The sequence below is a fragment of the Rhinoderma darwinii genome, chromosome 3 (genome assembly GCF_050947455.1).
Source record: "Rhinoderma darwinii isolate aRhiDar2 chromosome 3, aRhiDar2.hap1, whole genome shotgun sequence".
Taxonomy (NCBI): Eukaryota; Metazoa; Chordata; class Amphibia; order Anura; family Rhinodermatidae; genus Rhinoderma; species Rhinoderma darwinii.
The window spans coordinates 193,314,142-193,340,796 of NC_134689.1; the positions used below are offsets into that span (position 1 = coordinate 193,314,142).

Consider the following 26,655-nt stretch of genomic DNA (forward strand, 5'->3'; position numbering starts at 1 on the left):
TGCTTGATTTTATGCACCTGTTTGCGGAGGGTGTGGCTAAACGTCAGAACTCATTAAATAGGAAGAGTGTTCACATAATTTTGGCTATATAGTGCAATATTTAGAAACACATTCAAAGCAAATGTAGAAAAACTACTCCTATTTGAAACAAGCTCTTTTTTGTTTTAGTATGAGAAAGTTATTACTTCTGTCCCCGTCCCCCCCAATTGGTACGACAATGAATGGAAAATAAAAACATTTTTATTTATTACATAGCTACATCCATATCAATGAAGTACATTTAGTACATGTTGAAAGCTTATATGTATATATACACATATTTACGTTACATGAAATAGATGCATTTGAAAACACACTTTTCCTGGGGTTCAATTAAAGAGGCTCTGTCACCAGATTTTCAAACCCCTATCTCCTATTGCAGCAGATCGGCGCTGCAATGTAGATAACAGTAACGTTTTTTTTTTTCAAAAACGAGCATTTTTGGCCAAGTTATGAGCATTTTTATATTTATGCAAATGAGCCTCTCTTATGTACAACTGGGCGTGTTTAAAGTTATGTCCAAGTGGGCGTGTATTGTGTTCGTTACATCTGGGTGTGTTTACTTGTTTTACTAGCAGGGCGTGTTTACTTGTTTTACTAGCTGGGCGTTGTGAATAGAAGTGTATGATGCTGACGAATCAGCATCATCCACTTCTCTTCGTTACCACCCAGCTTCTGGCAGTTCACAAACACACAGCGTGTCCAGTTGGACATAAGGCTCATTTGCATACATATAAAATATTTAAATGGTCATGCATAAATATCTCGTTTTTGAAAAAAAAACAAAAACGTTACTGTTATCTACATTGCAGCGCCGATCTGCTGCAATAGGAGATAGGGGGTTTGAAAATCTGGTGACAGAGCCTCTTTAAGTGATGAAAAGCTCTTTACAATTATTACTAAAGCCTTGAAAACCAGCCAAAGTAATTACAGACCTGCTTAACAAGAAATATGAGCCGGAACAAAACTTTCCTACATATATTAATCTGTAACTATGCACCAGATTGATTTACGGATTTAAAACTTAGATAGAGCACTTGGCAAAAGTGGACCAAATAAATCTTACCACTCTTTGTGTAATATTTCTGTCCTAATTCCAGCCAAAGTAGGCAACATCTTATCCTTCAGAGTTTGAAACACCTACAGCAAAGCCGGCCACTTGTAGTCCAATCTGATCTGACAATTGGCATATATAGGAGGACACTTGCAAGCAATTTTCAATATCTGAAGCAATTCAATTGATCCTTCCTGTCTGGGGTCAGCTATAGCATACCCCTAGTGAGGCACTTAAAAACCTCTTGTGATATGCACCTCAGTGAAAAAAATTACGTTTCTATGAGTGCTCTAGTCTATATATTAGCATTACATTCATTTGCAGGCTGCACAACCCATTCATTTCAATATGGGACAGAGAAGGAGGAGACTTGAATTACTACAGCCCTTTACTTCCTCCCTGCTTAGAAGTAGAGGTAGTTGTGAGTCTGTGTGCGCATCTGCCTCTGTTAAAATAACTTTAATATCTTATCCGCACAGAATTAAAAATCAATGTCTGTAGAGGGAACTTGCTAGCTAAAGTCCTGTGATTACTGCCCTGTTAAAGCATCTCAAGTGTGACCGAGGTAAGGGGACAAAGAAGAAAGGTGAAGTGTAATGTGAGCTAGCAGGCTTGTAGAAACCGTAAACTAAAAAAAAAAGAAAATATATTGCACGAAGAAAGCAAGTCATATGAGTTACATACCCTTGCCTGAATGCTACATTTCTTTAACTTCACTGCAAAAAAGCTTTGGCCAATGTGATACATTGATCATCACTAGCTATTTCCAATTTGTTTGTTGCTTTTCTCTGAAACAAAGGCACATTGTAATCAGAAGGTCATAGAAGAAAAGCTTATTTTTTATAGTTGATGTAGTAGTAAAGATCTCCAAAGCAACTAAAGAAAGATTTGTGCGTATATGCATTAAAGATCTGCCTAAAATCATTTTAGAAAAATATAACATTTATAATTCCCACAAATTGTTGTAAACTAGGCAAAAATTTCAGTTCATTACGGAACATAACTAGACAAATATTATGCCATCTTTCTGTAGTCACGTTTATTTTTAGCAGTATTGATCCGAAAATAGAGAAGGAAAGCAGACAATAAATAATAGTTCCCAGCAACATTGTATTGTATACAGAAAGCATATAACAGTAGTGCATATTGGGCTTCCCTATTATATTAACACAGGAACCTTCAAACTGGAGGATATGCCAAAAGCGATGTCAAAAGTATTGCCCTATCCCAAATGTATTTAACAGAAAAGGTTTGGTTTTATTAGGACCTTACAGACTGCATCGGACTACATGAAAGTCAATAGTACACTATTCCTATCAATGTTATAAAAGCTGTATTATTAGGTTTATGTCAGGCAAAAATAGGTCAGAAATCTGAATTGATATTTTTGCCTTCATCTGGAAATTACATTTGGATACCAAAATACAGAAACAGTTGGTTACGCATAATGTCTATACAGTGCATACAAGGTTTATTAAAATGTTTAACATCCAAATGCAATTTTAAAAACCTAAGAATAGTCGGTCCTTGTTGGCCTTACTCAGTGTCAAAGAACAATTGTTCTTCAGCTTCAAGTAAGAGGAACAACAAGGATTTTATGAAGATCAGGTGACACCAAGTTCTGAAGCCCAAAGTGGCGGCTTGCTATTGTAGTGGCTTTTGGATACTTTGGCGGGTCTACAGACAGCAGCTGCTGCAGCTCCCAATGGTTCTTCTTCTGGTGAAGCCTCTGAATCATAGAACGACTCCTCCTCCTGATATGGGTTTTCCAACATCTTCAACACCCTCCTGACCTAGTGAACAGTTTTCAAGAAAACACATTTAGCAGCTATATAAATATTTGCAAGGGTAAAAGTACAAGCCCACCTTAGAACATTTGCACTGTAAATAGAAAAGTTATTATGTATCTTGTGCGAGACACAAGCATTCGATTTTTGAAGCCAAAAACGTTGCCAATTACTATGGGATCTACTGACAACCTAATCTTCCTTCATAGAGCCTGGAAGACCGTTTTCTTTCCAGTTGAAGTTTTTAGTAGTGAAAAAAAGTTCAAAAAGACCCAACTTTTGCCATTGTTCCTCTAAAGTAATGTACAAAAAAAAGAAACAAAACTGGTATTGCTGCGTCCGTAAAAGTCAACTATTACAATATAGCGTTATTTAATTCGCCCGGTGAACGCCGTAAAAAGTAAAAAAAATTAACCACCAAAATCAGTTTTTTGGTCAAGTTAGCAGTGCAAAAGAAAATGTGTCAAAAAGATGTATCTACCAACAAATGGTACCAATAAAAACGACAGCTCTTCCCGCAAAAAATAAGCCCTCACACCGCTCTATTGATGAAAAAAAATAAAAAGTTATGGCTTTTCAAAAGTGGGGAGTAAAAAACTTAAATTAAAAAAAATGGCTCAGTCCCGAAGGGGTTAAATAAGATATATTCCACATTGTTGTTAACACCTTCCCGACCGCCCACTGTCTTGACGTCAGGCGGTGCGGGTGCTTAATCTACAGAGACGTCTTTTGGCGTCGCTGCAGATCAGACTGATGAGCGCTCGTGTGAGCGCTCATCCTCTAAGCAGGAGCTGTTACTAACAGCTCCTGATCTTAGAGCAGCCTCCTGAAAACAGCTGGGGTCAGCAAACATTCGGATCCCAGCTGTTTAACCCTTTGATTACCGCGGTCCGTGACCGCGGCAAGATCAAAGGGAATTCCCCTCTTTGATCGCATCACCGGGATTCCAGTGATGCGATCAAACACCGGGGAATCCCTCTGCAGTCAGCCCTGGGGACCTACAAAGGACCCCAGGGCTGTCTGTTCCATGTGCCTGCTGTTCGGGCACACTATGTGCTGCCCGATCAGCAGCCTGTGTCATAGTGACACAGTGTAATGTATTAGCGTACAGAAGTATGCTAATACATTACAAGTAAAAAATAAAGTTATCCCCTGATGGGATTAAAAAAAAAAAAAAGTAACAAAACAAATAAATAAATAAAAGAAGTCACAAAGAGTCTTTATTTTGCATTAAATACATTTTATTGCCCCTACACTAAATAAAAACAAAAAAACTATGCATATTAGGTATCTCCACGACCGTAATAACCTGAAGAATTAATCTAATGGGTTATTTAGCGTGAAACGTGAACGGGATAAAAAAATAAACAAAAAAAACGATTCCGAGAATCGCTTTTTCCTATATTCACAGCGTAAAAAATTTTTTTTTTACCCCCAAACTGTGGGGGAAAAAAAAATACTATTTCTCTCGCATAAAACAAGGCCTCATACAGCCACGTCAATGACAAAATAAAAACGTTATGGCTGCTGAAACGCAGAGAGGCAAAAACAGAAAAATTTAGCTGGTCATTAAGGTCTTTTCAGGCCAGGTCATTAAGGGGTTAAAGGTTGGAGAATATGAGATATAAACATGTAGGTATTATCAATGCTCCGATCATATACTTATTCTATAATTGAAAAACTAACCTTACATTTTGGCCTCAAAATACACAAGATAAAAATATGCTCATGGTTAGTTGGCGATACGGTTTTCTCATTACCTCTGTGAAATCTCCCTTCTCAGCTGCATCTATGGCATTTTGAGCAATGTAATTTCTCAGAATGTGGGTTGGGTTGTTGGAGTTCATGATTTTTTCCCTCTCAGCAAGTAAAGTATCACCATCTGCAGCATTCTCTTGTTCCTTCTCCAAGCGGGCACTATTAAAAAAAAAAAAAAAAAAAGGGTCAAAACCGTTTACTGCGGTTATCGAAGACAATTTTTATTATTACACACCTGTTCTAACCAGGCCAAAAATATCACATTAGGAATATACTTGTTTCACTGATGCTGATGATTATCAGTGTTTGTCATGTGATGCCTGCCACATCCGCTGAAGTCATGTAGGTAGTAAAGTGCCGTAACTTACAGGGGGATGGGAAATCTATGGGCCACAACGAGCATGAACAGATTAAGCTCCCGGGCGCGAAGACATTATCCGGCATAGAGCTGCACGCAAGCTCCATGGATGTAGCTATTGTGCCTGCGTGTAGCTTGGGGTGAGAGGTGTGCCTTGCAGAACCCTTCTGGCATGTTGCATGCCAGGAATTGCCGTTTTCAGGGTCAGGCTAAGGCTCTTTTCACACAGTGGAATTGTCACACTGATTCGGACACGTTTTCACGGTACAAAATCCAATTTTCTTGTTTATATCATTGGCGGGACAGCACCATAGGACATTGTAATGCAGTTCCAGAGGGTGGGAAGAAAAATTCAACTAAACATACAGCCATGCAACCTGCCTAACGCACATTTGCCTACAGCACTTTGCCACCCAGACTGGGACAAGGAATATACTTGGTGAAGGTGTGCATCGAAACCAAGGTAGCAGTCTTGTATACCTGAGCAACTGAAGCTTGGTGCCTGACCGCCCAGGTAGCACCAATGGGCAGTGACCCGAAAGGAAGGAACTTTACGCTTGAACCGTGGACTGCCCTCACCATGTCAAGTCAATGTAGAGTGGTTTCCTTAAACGAGAAAGGGGACAGCAGAAGTAGGTAGAACAATCTTCTCGTTGATATAAAAGGCCAAGCAATCTTCGGTAGGAAGGAAGGGACAGGTCAAAAAACCAACTTATCCATATAGACTACCAAAAAGGAAGAGCCAAAGGACAGGGCAGCTAGTACTGAAACCCTTACGATCGAGGTGACGACTTTAAGAAAAGCCAATGAAATGCAATGAAACGTTGTGTCTCCAAAACCAAATTTGAGATCTCAAGGCTCAGTGGTTGTCTAAATAGATGGATAATATGAGCCACTCCTTGCGGGAAAGTCTTCACTTGATAACAAAGGGCAAAAGCCTGCTGAAAGAGTATGTACAGAGAAGAACCTAACAATCCAAGTCCCAGATCAGGACCTGATTGCAGGAAAGATTAGAGCCTAGATGTAGAACATACCATAGGATGGAAACTATGCTGTTCACACCAGGCAAAATAGGCTTTCCAGGTGCAATAGTACACCCTGGCAGATGGAGGCGTCCTGGCCTTCATCATCTAAATAACTGTCTCAGAGACCTCAGGCCAGTAAGAACTTTGGCTTTAACAGCCACGCCGTTAAATGCATCAGGGGTGGAATAGCAGACCTTCGGAAAGGAGGAGGTCGGGTCAAGCGGGTAGGCGCCAGGGTGTGTCCGCGAGCATGTAAACTAGATCGGCATATCGGGCCCGAAGAGGCCAATCCTGTACAACCAGGATTGTGGGATCGCCTTTATTTGAGTTTCTTGAGCACCCGCAGCAGAAAGTGAGGGAACAGACACAAGAGGAAGAATTGACCGGGCATCGACCACTATGGCCCTGGAATTATTTGCTCTGGTCACATAGGTTGAAACCTCGTGGTTGAGATGTGATGCAAAGATATATACGTTCAGTCTGCCCCACATTTAGCAAAGGCAATGAAAGACGTCTGGTTTAAGTGACAATTATCAAGGATCCAACTTTCTCTTCACTTAGGAAGTCTGCAGCCCAGTTGTCCACTCCTGGTATGTGGAGCGCTGACAAAACTGGAACATGACCCTCTGCCCATCTGAGAGGACTCCCACAAAGCCAATCGAATCCTGGTGCCATCCTGGTGGTTGAGGTAGGTGACTGTTGTCAAGTTAGTCTGGATCCTGACCAGATGACCCCAGAGAAGACGCAACCAATGGGAAAGAGCCAGGAAGTTTGCTCTTAGCTTCAGCAGATTGATCTCCTAAGTCAACCAGGCGCACTGGACTGCGTAAAGGCCGAAGATTGCTCCATATCTGGACAAACTGGTGTCCATGGAAATGACAAGCCACTGGAGGGGAAGGAAGCACCGACTGAATGTGATGGTCCGCCAGGTCTCCCACCAGCACAACTCCTGACATCCCAACACGACAGAATCGCTCCCTGAATGGACCTGGACTTAAACTGGAAATTATGGAACTGCCTCGAAAGTAGAGACCATCCTGCCCAGCACTCGCATGCAAAAGTGGGTGGAAGAGGGAGTGTTCCCACGGATGAGAGCAGCCTGCCCAAAGGGTCTCGTCCTCCGGGAGATTAACTTTTGCCAAACTGGTGTTGAAGTTCATTTCTAGGAATTCCATACTCTGAGATAGGACGAGGGAGGATTTCTCCTTGTTGATGATCCAGCCGAACCTAGTCAACATGTCCAGAGTGATATGGAGACTGACAATTTTCCTGTCTGGAGGGGGCCTTCGTCAAGAGGTCATTCAGCTAAGGGATGACAGCTACTCCTCTGGTGCGGAGAAGTGCCATTAGAAATCGGCAGGAACTTGGTAAAGACCCGTGGGGAGCTCGAAGAGAAGGATGACGAATTAGAAATGACGAGAACCAATTTAGAAAAGCAGGAAGTGCTGGCGAGACCTTGAAATAGGAATGTGGAGGTGTGCATCACAATTGTCCATGGACAAGAGAAACTCTCCTTGTTCCAACGATGCTACTACCAACCTCAGGAAGTCCATGCAAAACCTACAGATGCAAGAAAATCAGTTCCACTTCTTCAGCTCTAGGATTGGATGGAGTGACCAGTCTTTCTTGGGAACCATAAAGAGACTGGAGTAGGACCCAGGATACCACAATTCAGCTGTTTACTCACAACCTTACTTTGCCAGGAGGATGCAAAGGCTGGGCGCAGAGCAGAACCTGCAGCTACAAAAGCGGACGTGTTCTGAGAATCCAGCTTCTTGTCAAGAGGGTCACTAACTGATGCCGCATCTGATGGTGGGATGGTGGTGCTCTTAGACAGTCGTGAGATAGGCGGCCCTACAGAGGAAGAAACCAACCATTTTGAAGTCATTTCTAAGTGGAAAAAAAAACAACAAACAGACGCCTGTCAGGATGCTTCCACTCGACAAAACGACTTGCTATGGTTTGAGAAGCATATAGTCTTTGGAGTCATGAGCGCTGTAATAGTGCCTCGTTTTGCGAAGAGGCGATTGGGTCATTCCTTACATTAAAGCTGTGTCGGTCAGCGACTGCATGGCGGTTGCCAATTGGCAGTCCTGATACAGTTCAGAATCAGAGGATACATGGGAGGAGGACAACTGACCTGGGTTGGAAACAGTTTCTCCACTAATGACTAACAGGGGAACCTGGGAGGGAACCTGAAGAGGAGCGGGACCTGTCTAGTGGAATCCTCCAGAGGTCAGGACATGCCACAAAAGAGTAGGGATACAAACAAAAACAACTTAATCAGTGTCAAAGGAGAGAATAACACCTGCAACTACAAAAAAAACAGACCAACAGCAAAAAAGCCCTAAGGCTTACTAGATCTCTGGTGATGTGCAGCAACCGGTGAAAACGACTGATGTGATGAGGAGACTTTGTGATAAGGATTCAGTGGATAAAGAGAAGATATTTAGATTAGCAGCGCAGACAAGTAGCATTGGAGTCCCCAGATGCAGAGGGAATCGAGCGGGAATCTCAGAATGACCACCCCTAGAAAAGCCTGTGCTTAAGGAGCGATCACCCTGCTGAGACTGCCTCTAACTCCCCCTCATTCGCTGGTAGTCATGTTGGCCAGCATATAGGGCTGCTGTGACAAATGAGCGGGAGGGTTCGCGGCCAGCAGTGCTGAAGAGACAAGTGGCGCTGAGGAAAGTGGCGCGAGTGGAAGTCATTCCCTCACAGAGGATGAGAAAAAGGAATATGTGGCTGGCACTGCACCAATGCAAGGGACGAGTGGCGCTGACGGCACTCATTCCCCTATAAAAAAAAACAACAACTTTCCACCACATGTGTACAAACAAAAAGATAAAAATGCTGTGAGGGTCTTCGCAGCTTATCCACAAAAAATCAAATCCTCCAATAAACATTTTTTGTCCCCAGATAGAGACTCCCGAATAATGCCTTCACACTGGGGTAAGGGAGAGATTTTACTACTCATCCGTCGTCTTCAGGTGTTCGCAGGGTCACCTCTTCAGTAACCTCGCATTAATAGTGGGGTTACTGGAACTCCACCAGCGGATGCAGATAATTAGGTTAGTTGGCCGGCAGTCAGGGAAATTCAGTGCAGAGAACTGCCGGGTTTCCTGACATCCACAGGGAGGTTGACTAGGCTGTGAACAGGCTGTCAACAAACATGCAGCCAAAAAGGAAGAAAAAACACCTAAAATAGCAGCAGACCTGAAAATCGGATCATGTCTTCCTCCTATGGACACTAGGCTAAAATGTCAGGGGTATGGTCTGTTTGTGCAGAGACAACTATTCTTTATAGCTAGTGTCATCCTAGTGGCAAGGGCCAGCGTGCTGTGTCCCCCAATGATATAAACATGAAATAAAAGTTATGGCTCTTGGAATATGACAAAACCAAAAATAAATGTATTTACTTTTTTAATCGTATTTTGCTTAAAAGTAGTAAAACATGAAAGTATATAAATTTAGTATAGCCAAAATCATAACCCGCAGACATACCAAAAGACAAAATCAAAAGTTCTGCTTTTTTCACCACACCCCCCCAACAAAAAAAATACCACAAAAGTTATTCAATACATTATGTGTACATCAAAATGGTGCCATTGAAATATACAACTTGTCCTGCAAAAAACAAGCCCTCAATCAGCTACATCAACCGATGAAATAAAAACAGTTATGGGTTTTGGAATGTGGTGATTGAAAAAAAAAAAAATGTCTGTCATTAAGGTCCAAACCAGGCCGCGTAACGTTAAGGCCTCATGCACACGACTGAATGGGGCCGCAATTCACTCGCAGATTTGCAAGTGAAATGTGGCCGCAAAAATACGTTTGTGTGCATGGAGCCTAAGTCTAGTCAACAATTTAAAAAAAACGCATTGGTTTGCACTTACAAACCTGTATTTTTTAAGCCATTCTTCCCAGTGCTTTTTGTGATCACTCATCAGGTCCTCAGTACTAGACTGCTCAAGTTTTTCATATTTTTCCATATGTTCCAGCTCTTGACTTATGTTGGCTTTAGATCCAATCAACGCAAACAACTGAGGATTGCTCTGTGCCAACATCAGCATCATTGTAAGTTGCCTGGAAGAAAAATCATAATGTATATTGGAAAGATGCATATAAAAAGTTTAATTGAATAAGCATTGAAAAAAAATAAAAAGTCAGTGGTATATTACTTATTAGTACCTACTAAATTCCTTGTCAGGAAGCTGTACCTCAGCTTCTAGCTTACCCGGTTATGCTGCCTCCCGGCCACTTCCTGGTTAGGTGGTCGGGAGTTACAGAAACAGCCGTGTGCTCGCTGAACTACGCGGTTTCCATAACTCCAATAGAAGTGAATGGGAGTTACTGGAACAGCATAGCATGGCGTGCTACACGGTTTCCGGAACTTGGTAGCTACGGAAACATAGTAGCTCGCCGAGCTACGCAGTTTCAGTAACTCCCATTCACTTGTATGGCAGTTACGGAAGCAGCGTAGCTCAGCTGTTTTCGTAACTCCCGACCACCTAACCAAGATGTGGCCGGGAGGCAGTGGGAGCCGAATAAGCTAGAACAGAGATGGGACCCGCATCTGACTTTTATGGCATATCCTGTGGATATGCCATAAATGTCCAAGATAGGAAAACCCTTTTATTAAACTTATTTTTACCTTTTTGGCCCCCTAGGGTACTTGGAGCAGTGAAGGCTTGATCACTTACATTATTGCTTTAGAATACACAATATTCCAAAGCAAAATATTAGGCCAGGCCTCTGGAGGCCTTTATTAGGCCACCGGCTGCCGGCCGTCAAAGCGTGAACCATAGGAACGCGCAATAAAGTCCTGGGGTGGCTATGGACCACACGCGCTATTGACCTCATCTAAGGGGTTAAACGGCCGGGATCAGAGGTGTCTCTGATCCCACCCATTACAGCGGGAGCCGGTCTGTCAATCCATTTGGTACACTTTCCACTATTCTTCCTTAAATATAAAGAAGTTACAGGATTCCAAATGCTGCACAATTGCATGTGAAGCCAGAACTCATTGCACCGCAGCTCTCAACCTTAGACAGTCGTTGAAAGTAAGGCATTTACTTGAATATCAACAAAATGAACACTACCCCTAAAGTGCTTGCTTGGTTTCATCTTCACAGACACTCACAATTAAATGAAAATGACAATGATCGCAAGCAGGGTGCTTTCTACCTTGAGTTTTGTAACTTTTGTTAATAATTACAATTTGGGAATTTGCAAAGAGACTTGAGAAGTATTACAGAATCTGAATATAATAAACCCATCTTGCACATAATACTCATACAGTACCTTGGGTCCATTTTTGGTTTAAAGGCAACTTTCAGTTCTTCTATTCGAGCACACTGTTCAAGTACTATATTCAAGAATCCATCTATGTCACCAGCATTTCCCGAAAACTTGCTAAGGACCCGGAAAGTATTTGTAAAATCTGAGCCTAAAAAAAATAAAATAAAAATGCCATGACTTGTGTAAAACGTATAAAATTGTGAACATTCCTCATTTGTAGACTGTTTTTACATGTATAAAATCAGTCACATTTTATGTTTTAGGGGTTGTAGAATTACAAAAATTAGTGACATAATGACCAGAAAGTCCAGCGACGCAGCAGGAGATAAAGTGGAATTATGCTTCCCGAGAGCTGCAGCTACTTAATTTTTGCATAATCGGCAGGGCTCACAGTTGTCGGACCTCCGCTGACCGGATAATAGTAGTATATGCGATATGCCACCAAGGACTGAAGAGGCAACCCCTTTAACATTTTTATGTTCTCTACTCTTAAAAATCAGTTTTATACACTTTTGGCTGTCGAATAATGCGACAATACAGAACATTTGATCATCCGACACCAAATTGAAGAGAGATTACAGGAATTTTACTGTGTTATAAAAATGTATACACTATAAAAACAAACAATAGATGGTTGCCAACTCTAAAAATGATCTGCTTGTCAACAACTATCCGATACACATTCATGTTGAGCATCACATCTGTCTTTGAGTTCTCTTTCTTCCTTTTAGATATTAGAAATCATCAACTTAAAGAAGTAGGATCTTTAAAAAAACAATCTAATAACTCTGGGGAACACCAGCTCCTTTATTCACTGACCGAAAAAAGCACTGTAAACAGCGGTTATTGGTGGAGTGGAGAAGAGATGCCATATGAATATTACATTTCCTAGCAAATACCACCGCCCCCCAATTAGGCAAACCTCCAGTCTCAACCGTGATAATTTTAGAATACATGAAGCTGACATTTTTCCTTTACATCACAGACACTATAGAAAAGTACAGAATAGTGCCTAGCTTTACAGCGAATAAATACTTATCGTTCTGCAATATTTTACAGGTTTGTAACATTAATAGATTTGTATGGTTGAAACCATTGAACAGTCTGAATGGGTCTAATAAATGATATCATTTCACCTGTAAGGTTCATGGTGTCGAAGAAATCAGAGATTAGTTTGTTGTCCTCTCCGAGCTCTAGTTGAATAAGACCCAGCTTCTTTCTCATTTTTTGGAGGTAATGTCTCTGGAATTCTACATCATATTCCTCTTCAAGTATTTTCTGACTAATGTCGAAAGGCAACTCCGGAACCAAAGCTTCAGCAAGTTTCCCCAAATTCCACTTGCAGATCTCTGGCTGCTTGTTGTAAGAATAGCGTCCCATATTATCAGATCCATTGCAAATGTGCTCTGGATCATACCTAGAAGATAGACAATACGGAGAGTACAATTGTCAATACAAGTGATGTATCTTAGGGCCTGTTCACATCAGCGTTGGCTTTCCCTTCCGGGGTTCCGTCTGAGGTTTCCGTCGGCTGAACCCCGCAACAGAAAGTCAAACTGAAACCACAGCTTCTGTTTCAGTCACCATTGATATCAATGGTGACGGAAACATTGCTAATAGTTTCTGTTCGTCACCATTCCGAAAGGTTTCCGTTTTTCTGACGGAATCAATAGCGCAGTCGACTCCGCTATTAATTCCGTCGTTAAAACGGAAACCTGCCAGAATGGTGACGAACGGAAACCATTAGCGATGTTTCCGTCACAATTGATATCAATGGTGACAGAAACGGAAGCTGTGGTTTCAGTTTCACTTTCGGTTGCAGGGTTCACCCGATGGATACCTCCGACGGAACCCCGGAACGAAAGCGAACGGTGATGTGAACAGGCCCTTAGACATAAACAACCCTTAGAGCATCGCTACACCATCCACATAGAGTTGGGTGATTATACATACTGAAGGCTTGACAAACCTTGTCACCACACCAATGCCCAGCGCAGGAAACTAAACTGATAATGACAATATCCGACTCCATCATTCCCAGACCACTTGTGCCAGGCAAGGAGAGCACAAGAAGGCATTTTAGACAATGACAGTGCTATGTCCTCCCCGATACCAGAGACAGGTTTGGTAAGAGGAAGTTACATGTAGCAGGAATGGGCTTGGGGGCACTTCTCTAATCACTGTGGGGTAATAAGGGGATATTGTATTGCTGTGACCGCTGTGAGAGAGGGAGGCAGCATAACACACTGCTGCAACCAGTGAAGGAGAATGGCTGGAGGACAGTGTAAGCCATGTTCTCATCAATATTCAAATAGTTCCAACAGGGAAGAAAGGTATAAAGTTTCACTTTACTACTCAGAATCAAGTATTAAAAACAAAACAACAACGAAAAACTCGGTATGAACACATTATGTTATTGCTGACTGCCAACTTAAAGGGGTTTTCCAGGATTGACTTCTCTTCAGGCTAAGCAATCAATGTATGATCACCCCCCCCCCCCCCCCTGCAAATCAGCAGCACAAAGGGGATAATGGTGAAGATGCATGCGACTCATCATGTTGGGTACGGAAGCAGGGGTCGCGGTGATGTATTGCAGATCATTGGAGGGCCCAGGTGTGTTCTAGGTTTAATGTAAGCTCAAATTTTGCTGGTTTGGTTTTTGTTTTTTTTAAACATGGCACATATTGCATCAGTCACTACAAATAACTACTGTTGTATAAAACACCACAGCATTAGTACTCGATTACTAACCTGTCTAAGAAACCAAAAGGTCCATAGTCAATAGTAACTCCAACAATACTCATGTTATCTGTATTTAATACACCATGGCAAAAGCCCACACACTGCCATTCAGCAACCAGTCTTGCAGTCCTCTGTGTTATCTGGAAGACAAATAATGGAATTACAATTGTGAAGTGTATTGAATTTGGTGGACTGCTACATTTTCCCCATGGTAGAGCAAATATAAAGTGTCTATTAGTCTATTTAATGGTAGAAAAGAGCGTGCCTGGTTTCTGAGAACTTAGCTGACGTTTGTATGGTTTGTGTGTAGCAGAATAGAAGAAGTCCAGAAACCGGCGTTCCCCCATAATCACCACTATTCATCATATGTTCCCAGTTCTGGGAACATTCCAGAAACTTTTACACATTTGTCAATATTAACAGATTTTACTGCTTTATTACATTAGGTTTAGTGCTCTTTTAAAACCTTTGTAGGTATTCATATGTTACAAAAGAAAACGGAGTGGTGAATATATTTTTACTATAAAATTTTCCTAAATTGTACAGCTTGGACTGTGTTAAAAGGGCCGCAGATATGCAATATGCAATTTGTCAGTGTTTCCCCTTTATATTTTGGCAGGACCATCAGGTGATTACCATATGGTCCCCCTGACCAAAGCATTATTTTTCCATTAGGCACAAAAGGCCCATGGCTAAGGAATAGTTAAAGGGTGCCTGCGCTTAAAGAGGATCGGTCACTAGTTAGTAATGCCCTATCTCCTAGATAATTTAATAGGTGCCGTCACACTGATAATGCTAGTGAAAATTGTGTCCCAAAAAATTTTACAAGATTTTTTTCTAAATATGCAAATGAGGTTATACTAGACAAGAGAAATAAAAGGAAAAAACACGGCGCCACATAGTGTGAGTAAGCCCAGAATTGACAGTCAGTGAGATACAAATGAATGCTCACCACAGGACTGTAGAACAATCGCGTTGAAATCACTGGTAGGGTTGAGTGCTGCTGCCGAAATCCCAACCGGTAAGGCCCACTGGCCACCGCAATGAAGACAATTAATAGCTCAGGAAAAACGGGAATAAGTGCGGCGCTGCTACTCAATGAAAGTCTACGCACCGGCATCTTCCTCAGGCCGAGAGGAAGATGCCGCTGCGGCATTGAAACGCGTAGCCTGGATTGTTCAATAAACGTCATCATCCTATATTATTCGACTTTCATTGAGTAGCAGCGCCGCCCTTATTCCCGTTTTTCCTGAGCTATTAATTATACTAGACAAGAGGGCATCAACACCAGCGATTCTCCTGAGATGGAGCTACCTCCCAGCCTCCGATGCTGGCCTATCACCATAAAGCATCTTCACACAGTGCGAGAGACAGAGGCTGGAGGGAATGGGGGTCACTTCAAATAGCCATATATCCAGCTCATTCATTTGCTATTTTAAGTGATCCCACTTCCCTCCAGCCTCTAGCCATATCTCCAGCTGTGGACCACCTAGAATAGTGATGGCATATGAAAGTTGAGTTTCTAATCTATGATATGCCACCAGGATCGCAGTTCTATCTGTGATATAACTGACACAGTTGGGAACGGAAGCTGTATACTATATGCATATGCAGTTGCCATTCCCGGCTGCGTCTTTAACTGGTGATACCTCCGGTTGTTTCACAGCTAGAACTGCGATCCTGGTGGCATATGAAAGATGGGAATCTCATCTTTCCATATGCCACCAGAACCACTGTTCTAGGTGGTCCACAGCCAGAGATATGGCTAGAGGCTGAGGGGAAGGGGGATCACTTAATAGCCAAACAACTACCAAGTCAATGATTATCAAGGATGACAATAAGAACATTGAAACTGTTGATTAGGCCTCATGCACACAAACTTATTTTTTTCCTCCCGTAAATACTGGCGTAGATACGGGTCCTTGGTCACACGTATTCGACCCGTATTGCACCAGTATTTACGGACCCGTGCCCGTAAATACGGGTCTGGTGTCACCAGTATTCCACCCGTATTTACGGGCACATTTTCGCTGCAAAATTGCACTGCACTAATCGGCAGCCCCTTCTCTCTATCAGTGCAGGATAGAGGGAAGGGGCAGCCCTTTCCGTAGTAAAAGAATTTCATACTTACCGGCCGTTGTCTTGGTGAAGCGTCCCTCTTTTGACATCCAGACCGACCTCCCTGGATGATGCGGCAGTCCATGTGACCGCTGTAGCCTGTGATTGGCTGCAGCGGTCACATGGGCTGACACGTCATCCCGGGAGGCCGGACTGGAGGAAGAAGCAGGGAGTTCTGGGTAAGTATGAACTTCTATTTTTTTACATGATGATCTATATTGTGATCGGTAGTCAATGTCCAGGGTGCTGAAAGAGTTACTGCCGATCGTTTAACTCTTTCAGCACCCTAGACAGTGACTATCCCCTGACGCCGCCTAGCAATGCTCCCGTATTTACGGGCGCACACATGTAGTCACCCGTAATTACAGGAGCCCCATAGACTTCTATGGGCCTGCCTGTGCTGTTATTACACCCTGAAATAGGACATGTTCTATATTTTTCAACGGCACGGGCACCTTCCCGTAAGCATACGGGGAGGTACCCGTAGCCAGTAGAATTCTATGGGCCCGTAATTACGGACGTTTTTACGTTCGTGTGCATGTGGCCTTATTCTGCAATTTATCGATTTACTAGTTAGTAAGCAATTCATCACTCCTCACCAAGTAAAGGCGGCCATATACATTAGACGAATGTCGGCCTGACCCGCCGATTTCAGCAGGACCAGCTGACCATCTAATATGTATGGCGGTGTCTTGACTCTCCTCCAACGGCAGATGTTTATGGCTGTCTCTCAACATCGGGGAGAGTCAAGACACCACCACCGGGGAGAGTCAAGACACCAGATGGTCAGCTGCTCCTGCTGAAATCAGCGGGTCTGGACGAAATTCGTCTGATGTATATGGCCACCTTAAGGCCCCATACACACGACCGTAGAATTTATCCCCATTCATTATGGACCCATTCTTTTCTATTGCCCACGGACACCTTTCCGTATATTTTCGGGAAGGTGTCCGTGCTGTAGAAGGGCTCCGCAAAAGATAGGACATGTCCTATTTTTTGTTTTTTACGGACCGTGCTACCAAACTTTATACGAGTGGCTGTCCGCATCCGTCAGTGCCCATAATCACGGACTGTGATTATGGGCATGGTTATGCGCAGGGGGCCTTACTTGGCAAGGAGTGATGAATTGCTTGCTAACTAGTAAATCAATAAATTGCAGAATAATCAATACTTGCAATGTGCACATTGTTGTCCATGTCAATCATGGATCGGGTTGTTGGATTTCAAAACGCCCGATCCTTTTGTTTGTAAGGAGATAAGCCTCATCAGTGTCTTACTCCTTTCTCCCTATTTAGAACACATACACTTGGTCGAGTCCAGCGTTAATGCGAATGTAGGGGTAGAGAGAGATATCACCAGCCTAAAGGCTCTTTTACACCGGCCGATAAGCGGTCGGTGCAGGGAGCACCGAATGACGAGACATTGTTGGTCGGCACTCGCTTGCTCCTGTCACATGGAGCTATGAATGGGGACGAGCGGTCGTTACTCTGATCGCTCCCCCCCATCCATTATTATGTCGGCAGCACGTCTCCCTGTTTACACAGGTAGATGTGCTGCCGAAAAGGATAATCTTTTACTGTTTTAAAACGATACGACCAACAGATGATCGATCGTTTGCTCGTTCATCTGCTGATCGTTCCTCTGTTTACACAGGGCAAATATCATCAACGAGCGTTATATGAACGCTCGTCTGCCCGATAATCGTTCAGTGTAAAACCCCCTTAAGACAACAGTATGATTTCAACAGCAGCAGAAGTACTGGTTTCTGTGATCAGCTAGCCAACAGGGGATATGCTGGATGAACAGGGGTTGCCCAAAGCAAACAAACATTATACTAGCATATATATTCACACTAAGAGAGATTCCTGAAAATTGTCTAACTAAAAAAAACTGTCTTTGTTGCCCATAGCAACCAATCACAGCAAAGCGTTCATTATTTATAGTGCATTTGAAAAAGAACTGCTCTGTGATTGGCTGCTATTGACAACAAAGACTGTTTTTCTGTTAGACAGTTTTCATGAATCTCCCCCTAAATAATACATTTAGTCATGGCCATCTAACTTTTTAATCTGGAACTATACAAATAATGTAAAGCATATTAGGAGATTGTATGCGTTTAAAGGGAATGTGTCGCTCTTTTTTTAGTTAAACAGTTAGTGTATAAATGATTAAACATTGTTCTAATTTTTTTTATTTTTTCACAAGTCAGGAAATATTATAAATTAGATTCTAATTTATAACATTTCCCAGTGCTGGTCACTAGATGGAGCAATTCCCAAAATTGCAGCATTGGCATGTGATAAAGCAACCACATTGCTTTATGCTGCAAAATTTGAGAATACACACTCGCTCTAGTGTCCTCACACAATTCCACCTCCTTTATCCTGGCTAGTGCCAGGAGAAAGGAGGGGATTGAACGGTCAAACCTCCTACACGGTGTGTCGCCATTTTTTGAGCGAACACACAGTGTAGTAGACACACAAATTGTGGCTCATATGGCAAATAAAGTTAGGGGCTAGGTGCTATATAATTAATGCATCCTCCCTCAATAGATAGAAAAGGTAACTCCTATAATAGCATTTATAGACGAAGAAGGAAAAGGAGCAAAACAGCCAATAAAATAAAATATCTTTAATAAACATTAAAATATACAAAAAATGGTGTTGAAATAACAAAATGGAAAAGGAGGACTCTGATGTTCCCATACAGCACAACAGGAGAAACTCCCAAAGGTAGGTTAAAGACTGGGTATATAAACAAGTAAGTCTGAGATATAAAACACATGTCTAATGGTATAAGTAAATGTCTATATCCTGAACACGATTGCTACCTTCACATACACAAGACAGGGTGAAAAGTAGAGATGAGTCACCTGTAAAGACAGGTTCACATATTAAATAATGAATCACCACTCGTCTGTGGGGAGGGAAATCGTCTTACCCATAATGACTGAACCGGGAGGATCGATCAGGTGTGCGGTAAACCCCAACGCGCGTTTCGCGGTCTGCTTCCTCAAGGGGTATGATGTATCAAGAAATGAGACAATAATATATACAGAGACGAACATGTGTTCCTCACTAGTTTAATTACGAACCACCAATGAGCAGCGGCGCGGATTCCCCGCCGAAAACCGGAAGTGAGGCATGCCCCACTTCCAGCCCCCAGCACCGTAGCGCACATCCGGAATCCCCGACGCGTACAGGGATCCCGGGCATGCGCAGTGCGCCAAAGGGGGCGGGAGCGAGACAAAACGACACAACGGGATCGTGCAGGGGACTCGCGCTCCTCATTGGAAGATGGTATGTGAAGGTAGCAATCGTGTTCAGGATATAGACATTTACTTATACCATTAGACATGTGTTTTATATCTCAGACTTACTTGTTTCTATACCCAGTCTTTAACCTACCTTTCGGAGTTTCTCCTGTTGTGCTGTATGGGATCAGAGTCCTCCTTTTCCATTTTGTTATTTCAACACCATTTTTTGTATATTTTAATGTTTATTAAAGATATTTTATTTTATTGGCTGTTTAGCTCCTTTTCCTACACAGTGTAGTATGCTTACATACAGTAGTAATCACACACTAAAACACGAACATACACAGATCTAACTTACCTGCTCCTGCCACCGCCGCTCCCTCCGTCTGCTCCAAGTGCACAAGTCCGGAAGCCGCGACCGGAAGTAGTAATCTTACTGTCCGGCCGCGGCTTCCGGTCCACAAGAAAATGGCGCCGGACGTCGCTCGGCCGAAGACCTTCAAATTGGACTGTGTGGGAGCGGCGCATGCGCCGCTCCCACACAGACGGCGAACAGCATAGTGGATGGAACGGGCCCCGTTCACATTCACTATGGGGCTGTATGTGCCGTATTCCATGTCTGTATGTGTCGTTAATAGACACATACAGAGATGGAAAAAAAAATGGCAGCCCCCATAGACACGAAAAAGTTACAATATAAAAAAAAGTAAAACACAAACACACAAATAAAACATTTTTTAATAAAACACTAAAAGCAAATTCCTTTAAGGAGTCAAATAACAGCACTGGATGCTCTGTTACAGTTCAGCACTGATCCCTGTGGACACAGATTCTTAGTTTCTTTACCTATGATTGTCCACATAAAAGGGCACACACTAATAAACATGAGAAAGCAGAAAAGGGTACCTCTCTGAAGAATGCAGCATTTCTCTCGGTTTTGCTTTCTGTATACTTCTCCTGTATGTCAGGATAGAACGTGGCGATCACATAATCCAGCATCTGGACCCGAATATCATTTCTATCAACGCTTGGACCATGGCGTCCTGTAAGTTCATCAGTTGGCTTGAAAATCTCAAACGATCCAAATCTGATAAAACAAAATGTTTTTTGTTTTCTAGAAAACGTATTTAACCTATCAATATATGTTGCGGCTAAAATGGCAATAATATTAGAATCACCTTAGAAACGTGGGGGCAACACGCAAAACAATTGTGCATTGTTCTTTCTTGGGGTGCCCATCGTAGAAGATGTCCCTGATCACTGTGGAGTCGGAGGTGACACAAGATGCAGCCCTTGTACTTGGGATGCCAAGGTGGAACATTGCTTCACTGCATAGGAATTCTCTTATGCTGGAACGCAACACTTTTCTGCCATCTGCTTGTCTACAATATAAGCAGATTTTACAGTGAGAAAAGAATAATACATACATACATACAATGCACAATTATATGCCTATAGTTCCCTAGAAAAGCAGTGCTGGAAGATAATCAAACTATAGGATAATTTATCTTAAGAGTGAAAGAAGGAGCCGAGAACCCTCAGGGCGTATTCACACGTTGCAGTCATATTTCAACTTTGCCAATTTTCACAAAATTTTAGCAAAGAATGCAGCGTGTGAATACACCCTAACTTATTTCAGTGTTTTCATTCATTGCTACGGAGAACAGCTGCGCAGAGCGCTCATCATTGCGCAAGGAGTTTTCTCAACATGTTGAAAAATCTCCTTGTGACCCTCCCTTTTCTCATAGAGACGTGATGGATTTCTTCCTCTTGATTCTGTGCTTACAGTACCACTGGCCCAGAAAGATTGTGAACCGGGAGACGTCTCACCCCTATAGCCAGCTTTACAACAGACATTAAAATGTCGATCATATGGCACAATGGACACGTGCAGTCACAGAAGTACGTAAAAACACGTGGCGTGAACATACTAGAGATAGCTGTCGGTTGAACTTTTGTTCGTCCAACAGCTATCTCACCCCGACCTTCCATTAAACATGAAAGCTTGGATCGCCTTAAGGGCCTTTTACACCGGCCGACAATCGTCCGGTGCAGCCAACGCCGATCGAAGAGACATCGTTGATTGGTGCTCGTTTGCTCCTGTCACACGGAGCTATGGATAGGGAAGATCGGTCATTACTCTGATCGCTTGTCCCCATACATTATTATCATGTCGGAAACGCATCACCCTGTTTACACAGGGAGACGCGCTGCAGACAACGATAATATTTCTATTTTTTAAAAGGATACGATCAGAAAACGATCGAGCGTTTGCTCGTTCATCTGCTGATCGCTCCCGTTTACACAGGGCAATTATCAGCAACGAGCGTTATATGAACGCTCGTCCGCCCGATAATCGGCCAGTGTAAAACCCCCTTTAGTGTCCATGTTTATCCAAGATGGGAAAGGAAGACAAGCTACTGCCAGACACTACTTACAGCGGCTTATCTCTCGGTAAGGCTGGGGCTACACGGCCACTTTGGCTGCGATACAGGTCTTGCGACCACAAAACGCTGCGTCGCCCTTCCTGCATTGCAGGTAATGAATGTCAATGTGGCCACTTTGCGACCCGCACGTTGCCGTAACACAATTGCAAGAAATCCGAACCTGCCGAATATTTTATGACTGTCGTGTTGCGGTAACCTGCGGGTGGCAAACCTTCGTTTGTCGACTGATGGAATCTTTTATGCAGGCTATAAAATCCTGGTGGGGAACGAATGATCGTATTAACGATTGTTAATCTCCTATACAGTTGGCATCGGCTGGTGTAAACATGTAACCGTTCGACTTGCTATATTGTCGATGAGAAATTTGCAGGTGTCAATCAGTCTTTACTATTTTGCTGCTCGCTCTAGTCTGAGTGTTATATAGACGTCTAAAGATATTAGATTTGGGGTTGTCACATAGGAATATCCATAATTTTATTGCTCTCTGTTACCCCATGACAAGTTCTATGTTCACAAAAAGATTCCGGATTGTGCCCGCAAAATATGACCCAACAGGAATAGTGCATATAACCATTTACAATATGTATTTATTTCCACACTATGAAGTGCTCATTTTCTTTGGTTCTTACTAAATAAACTAGATGGCATCTCAGATTATTATTTACCATCCTACTGAGTGTTTGTAAGAGTATCCGGGTGGTTATTGTGTATCTTGCATATTTGTGTATCAAATATTTGTTGCCATCTGCAGTGCTCACTATGACATAGAACCCAGAATAAGGCTACATTCACACGAGCGTGACAGATTTACGTGCGTAAAAAACGAGCGTATATCTGGTCTGTGTGCATAGCATTATTGCTTCTGTGCTTTGTTTAATCGATTTGATGCACAAATCACACACAGCACACGGATGTGCATCCGTGTTCTGTGCGTGGTTTTCATGCCCCCATTGACTTCACGCTCGTCTGAATGGGCCCTAAATGTGAATGACCACTGCAGGTGGCAACAAATATTTGATACACAAATATACAAGATACACATACACAATACTGGATACTCTTAAGGGGTTTTTACATTGGGCGATTATCAGGCAGACGAGCATTCATAGAACACTCGTTGCCGATAATTGCCCTGTGTAAACAGGGCAGCGATCAGCAGAGCAAACGCTCGATCATCTGCTGATCGTATGGTTTTAAAAAAGTAAAATATTATCGTTGTCGGCAGCACATCTCCCTGTATAAACAGGGAGACGCACTGCCGATATGATAATAATGTATGAGGACGAGCGATCGTAGTAACGACCGCTCGTCCCCATCCATAGCTCCGTGTGACAGGAGCAAACGAGCGGCTATCAATGATGTCTCATTGATCGGCGCTTTCTGCACCGCCGGTGTAAAGGGGGTTTTACACAAGACGATTATTGGGAAGACGAGCGTTCATAGAACACTCATTGCCAATAATTGGAATGTGTAAACAGGGCAGGGATCAGCAGATGAACGAGCAAATGCCCGATCATCTGCTGGTGGTATAGTTTTAACAAAGTAAAAGATTATGGCTGTCGGCAGCACATCTCCCGGTGTAAACAGGCAGACGCGCTGCCGCATGATAATAATGGATGGGGACAAGCGATGGGAATAACGACCAATCGTCCCCATCCTTAGCTCCGTGTGACAGGAGCAAATGAGCGCCAATTGACGAGGTGTCGATCAGCGCTCGCTGCACCGGCCGAGTGCCGGCCGGTGTAAAAGGGCCTTAATACGGCCTTTACAAACGCTCAGTAGAATGGTAAATGATAATCTGAGATCTGTGTTTAAAGTTGATTGTTTCGAAAGACCCAAAGAAAATGAGCACTTCATAATGTGAAAATAAAGAAATATCGTAAATCGTTGTATGCACTATTCCTGTTGGATCATTTTGTGGGCTCAATCAGATGTCTTTTCGTAAATATATTGCAATAGTGGTATCCACCCAGTGCATGCCCACATGCTGATTTGCCCATGAAATGTTGGCACAGAGCGGTCCCTTGCCCCTCTATAGGAATTGATATGCAGCTCCACTTGTGAACATAAAGCTGCCCACACTGATGGCATTATATACAAGGTCACTCTCCAGCCACATGGCCGATCTTTTACCTGGAGTATGGGGTGAGCCCGGCTCCCTTCAGCTGGATCTCCCACCGTTCCCCCGCCGGGTTGATCACTTCCCCCAGGTACATGGCCGCTCCGTCTCCCAGTTGCCCGGCGAAGTTGCCGAACTGGTGCCCGCAGTAGCAGTGAGCGGCGGGCTGTGAGCCCGGGAGAAGTCGGTTACCGCTGAAGTACAGGGCCGCTTCTTCCTCCTCCACAAGCTGCAGCCCGAGCAGAGCAAGCGCCGGCTGGGAAAGAGCCACTACACAGGGGTTCTGCACCGGGGAGGGTTGTACGGGGGAGAAGCAAACCCCGGGAACTTGCCGGGATCGTACAGCGTCCTCATCCTGCCCATCACCGGGTTCCATGGGCAGAAAGCGAAGCGCCCGATTATCAAAACGCAGAGCCCGAAGGCTGGAGGCCGGGGTGACGGCAGAGGAGGTGAGCACTGTCCGCTTCATCATGCCCACTGCACCCGTGATCAGGGCGTCCATCCGGGAGCCTGTCACACCCGCCTGTGCCCAACACACACAACCATGTAACAGGCTACGCGCCATCCGCGTGCCCAAAACAGGGCAACCACAACATCAACACCCAAGTCACATGTCCTAAGCCAGCTGCCAACGCCGGGTCCTAGAGACCGCGCCGCTCCTCTAGGTCACATGGAGGTGGTGGCAGCATGACGTTGCGTTCTTTTGGGAGTCAACCTATGGCGAGAATGGAAGTGTAGAAACTGGGAGATAAAGCCAAACTAATGCACAGGAAAAAGTGAAGTTACTTGTATGGGCCAATCAGACTCTAGCCTTTATTTTTAGAGGTACTTTGAAAAATGAAAGCTGTCCCCTGATTGGTTGGATTTGGGAAGGACCTAAAAAGTATAATGGATATTCTCCCAGAATCTAAATCATTACGAATACTTTTATTGCAAGCTATTTGTGTGGCTTTAATGCTCGTAAGGAGTGGGAATCAGAATAATTTGAGAGTATTCATGTCATTAAGGGTATGTTCACGCGGGCAAATTACAGGTGTATTTCGGAGTGTAAGGCCTGATTCACACAAGCCTTACACTCCGAATTATTTGATGTAATTCAATGTATTCAGACATGCGTTGTTTTTCACGCAGTGTGTGTCCGTTGCTTGAAACCTGCAGGTCCTATTTTTGTGCGTTTTTGCGCACCACACAGCCCATTGAAGTCAATTTGGGCGTGAAAACAATGGACAGCACACGGACGTCATCCACGTGCTGTCCATGATTCACGCAACAGTTGCTACTGAATTGATGAGGAAAAAAAAAACAACTTCAGTTTTCATTTGCAGACGTAAAATACTGGTAGACATACGAATTACATACGCCCCTAAAAACGCAGAGGCGCACCATACACGGATGCCATACGGAACTGCAACGCAAGAAAAACGCAGCGTTTTTTTACGCATGCAGAATGGACACGTTCGTGTGAATCTAGCCTAAGGGTGCGAAACGCGCGTTGATGTGTCTCTCCTATGAGTTCTCCATTATGCCAGCGACAGGTAAATAATTTTGTTGTGCAACTAGTTATTCCACAACTTTGGCTATGTAGTTAGTTACTGATCAATAACATTGATGTTTATGTGGTTTCCGCATGTGGATCAATACTGTGTTTTAGACACGTCTTCCCTGGTACGTGTGAAACCACCGTACATGTAATTGTGATAGAGTATACATTGATGTGGCTGGTATTTTTGATGGTCTCATTGGAGTTTATGGTTTTAATTATGTTTTAAATATAATTGTATGTAATTGTGGGAGGGGGGTATCCATGTCTATGGACGAATAAAATAAAATATTAAATTTTTGGACTATATGTGTCCATATGAAGGTTATTCAAATTGAGACATGCATTGGTTTGGTTATTATTTAATTGTGTCATATATATATATTGATGCCCAAAGGTATTATAGGTTCTAATAGTATTTTGAAGTGTACAATGCCTCTAAATACACTTGCAATACGCCTAAGTAACAGATCCCATTGAATTCAATGGGAAATACACTGTGTGGTTAAGACGAGTCATATATTTACGTCCCTTAATTCAAATATGCTGCATAAAAAGGAGTAGCATGTCACTACTTCAGGCGTTTCTGAAACGTATTTTCCATTCCCACTACAAAAAACTCTTTGAAAATACACCTCAAAATACGCTCCCACACACCAAAAACGCTTTGAAATTTAGCTCCAAAAAATGCCTGGATTCAGTGGCTGATTTTTCATGAAATCAGCCTTGTATTTTTCTGCCTCAAACATATGCCATGTGAACATAGCCTAAGTAAGGAGGTGCGTTTACCAATATAATGTTATTCGATTTGAGCCTAGAAATTAAGGTCTGTAGTGGCCAACAATATTTTGCCTGATCTAAGAGGAAAGCCCAGTGGCACTGGCTTAGCTATAGGGGTCGCAGCGGTCGCAATTGCGACCGGGCCCCGAAGCCAGGGGGCCCGCGGCCCCCCGCACCACATCAATAAAAAGTTACTATAGTAACTCGGGCCGCGGGCCCCTGTTACTATAGTAACATACTTTACTTACCTTCCTGGTTCCGGATCGCAGCGCATGACGTCACAGCACTATGCGCCGCGCACAGCATCGAGACGACAGAACTCCCGCCACTG

General features: G+C 43.2%; 1 protein-coding gene across 1 annotated transcript; it reads right to left on the bottom strand.

Annotated features, from left to right (window-relative positions):
* Nucleotides 1–224: 224 nt before the first annotated feature.
* Nucleotides 225–24,716, bottom strand: SELENOO (selenoprotein O). Its single transcript, XM_075857197.1, has 9 exons — nt 24,019–24,716; nt 20,617–20,820; nt 20,345–20,525; nt 14,074–14,204; nt 12,459–12,739; nt 11,326–11,470; nt 9,922–10,107; nt 4,641–4,797; nt 225–2,886 (listed from the first exon to the last, which is right to left on the bottom strand). The coding sequence occupies exons 1-9, from the start codon at nt 24,567–24,569 to the stop codon at nt 2,689–2,691; spliced, it is 2,034 nt and encodes a 677-aa protein (XP_075713312.1). The 5' UTR covers nt 24,570–24,716; the 3' UTR covers nt 225–2,688.
* Between the last annotated feature and the right edge of the window lie 1,939 nt (nt 24,717–26,655).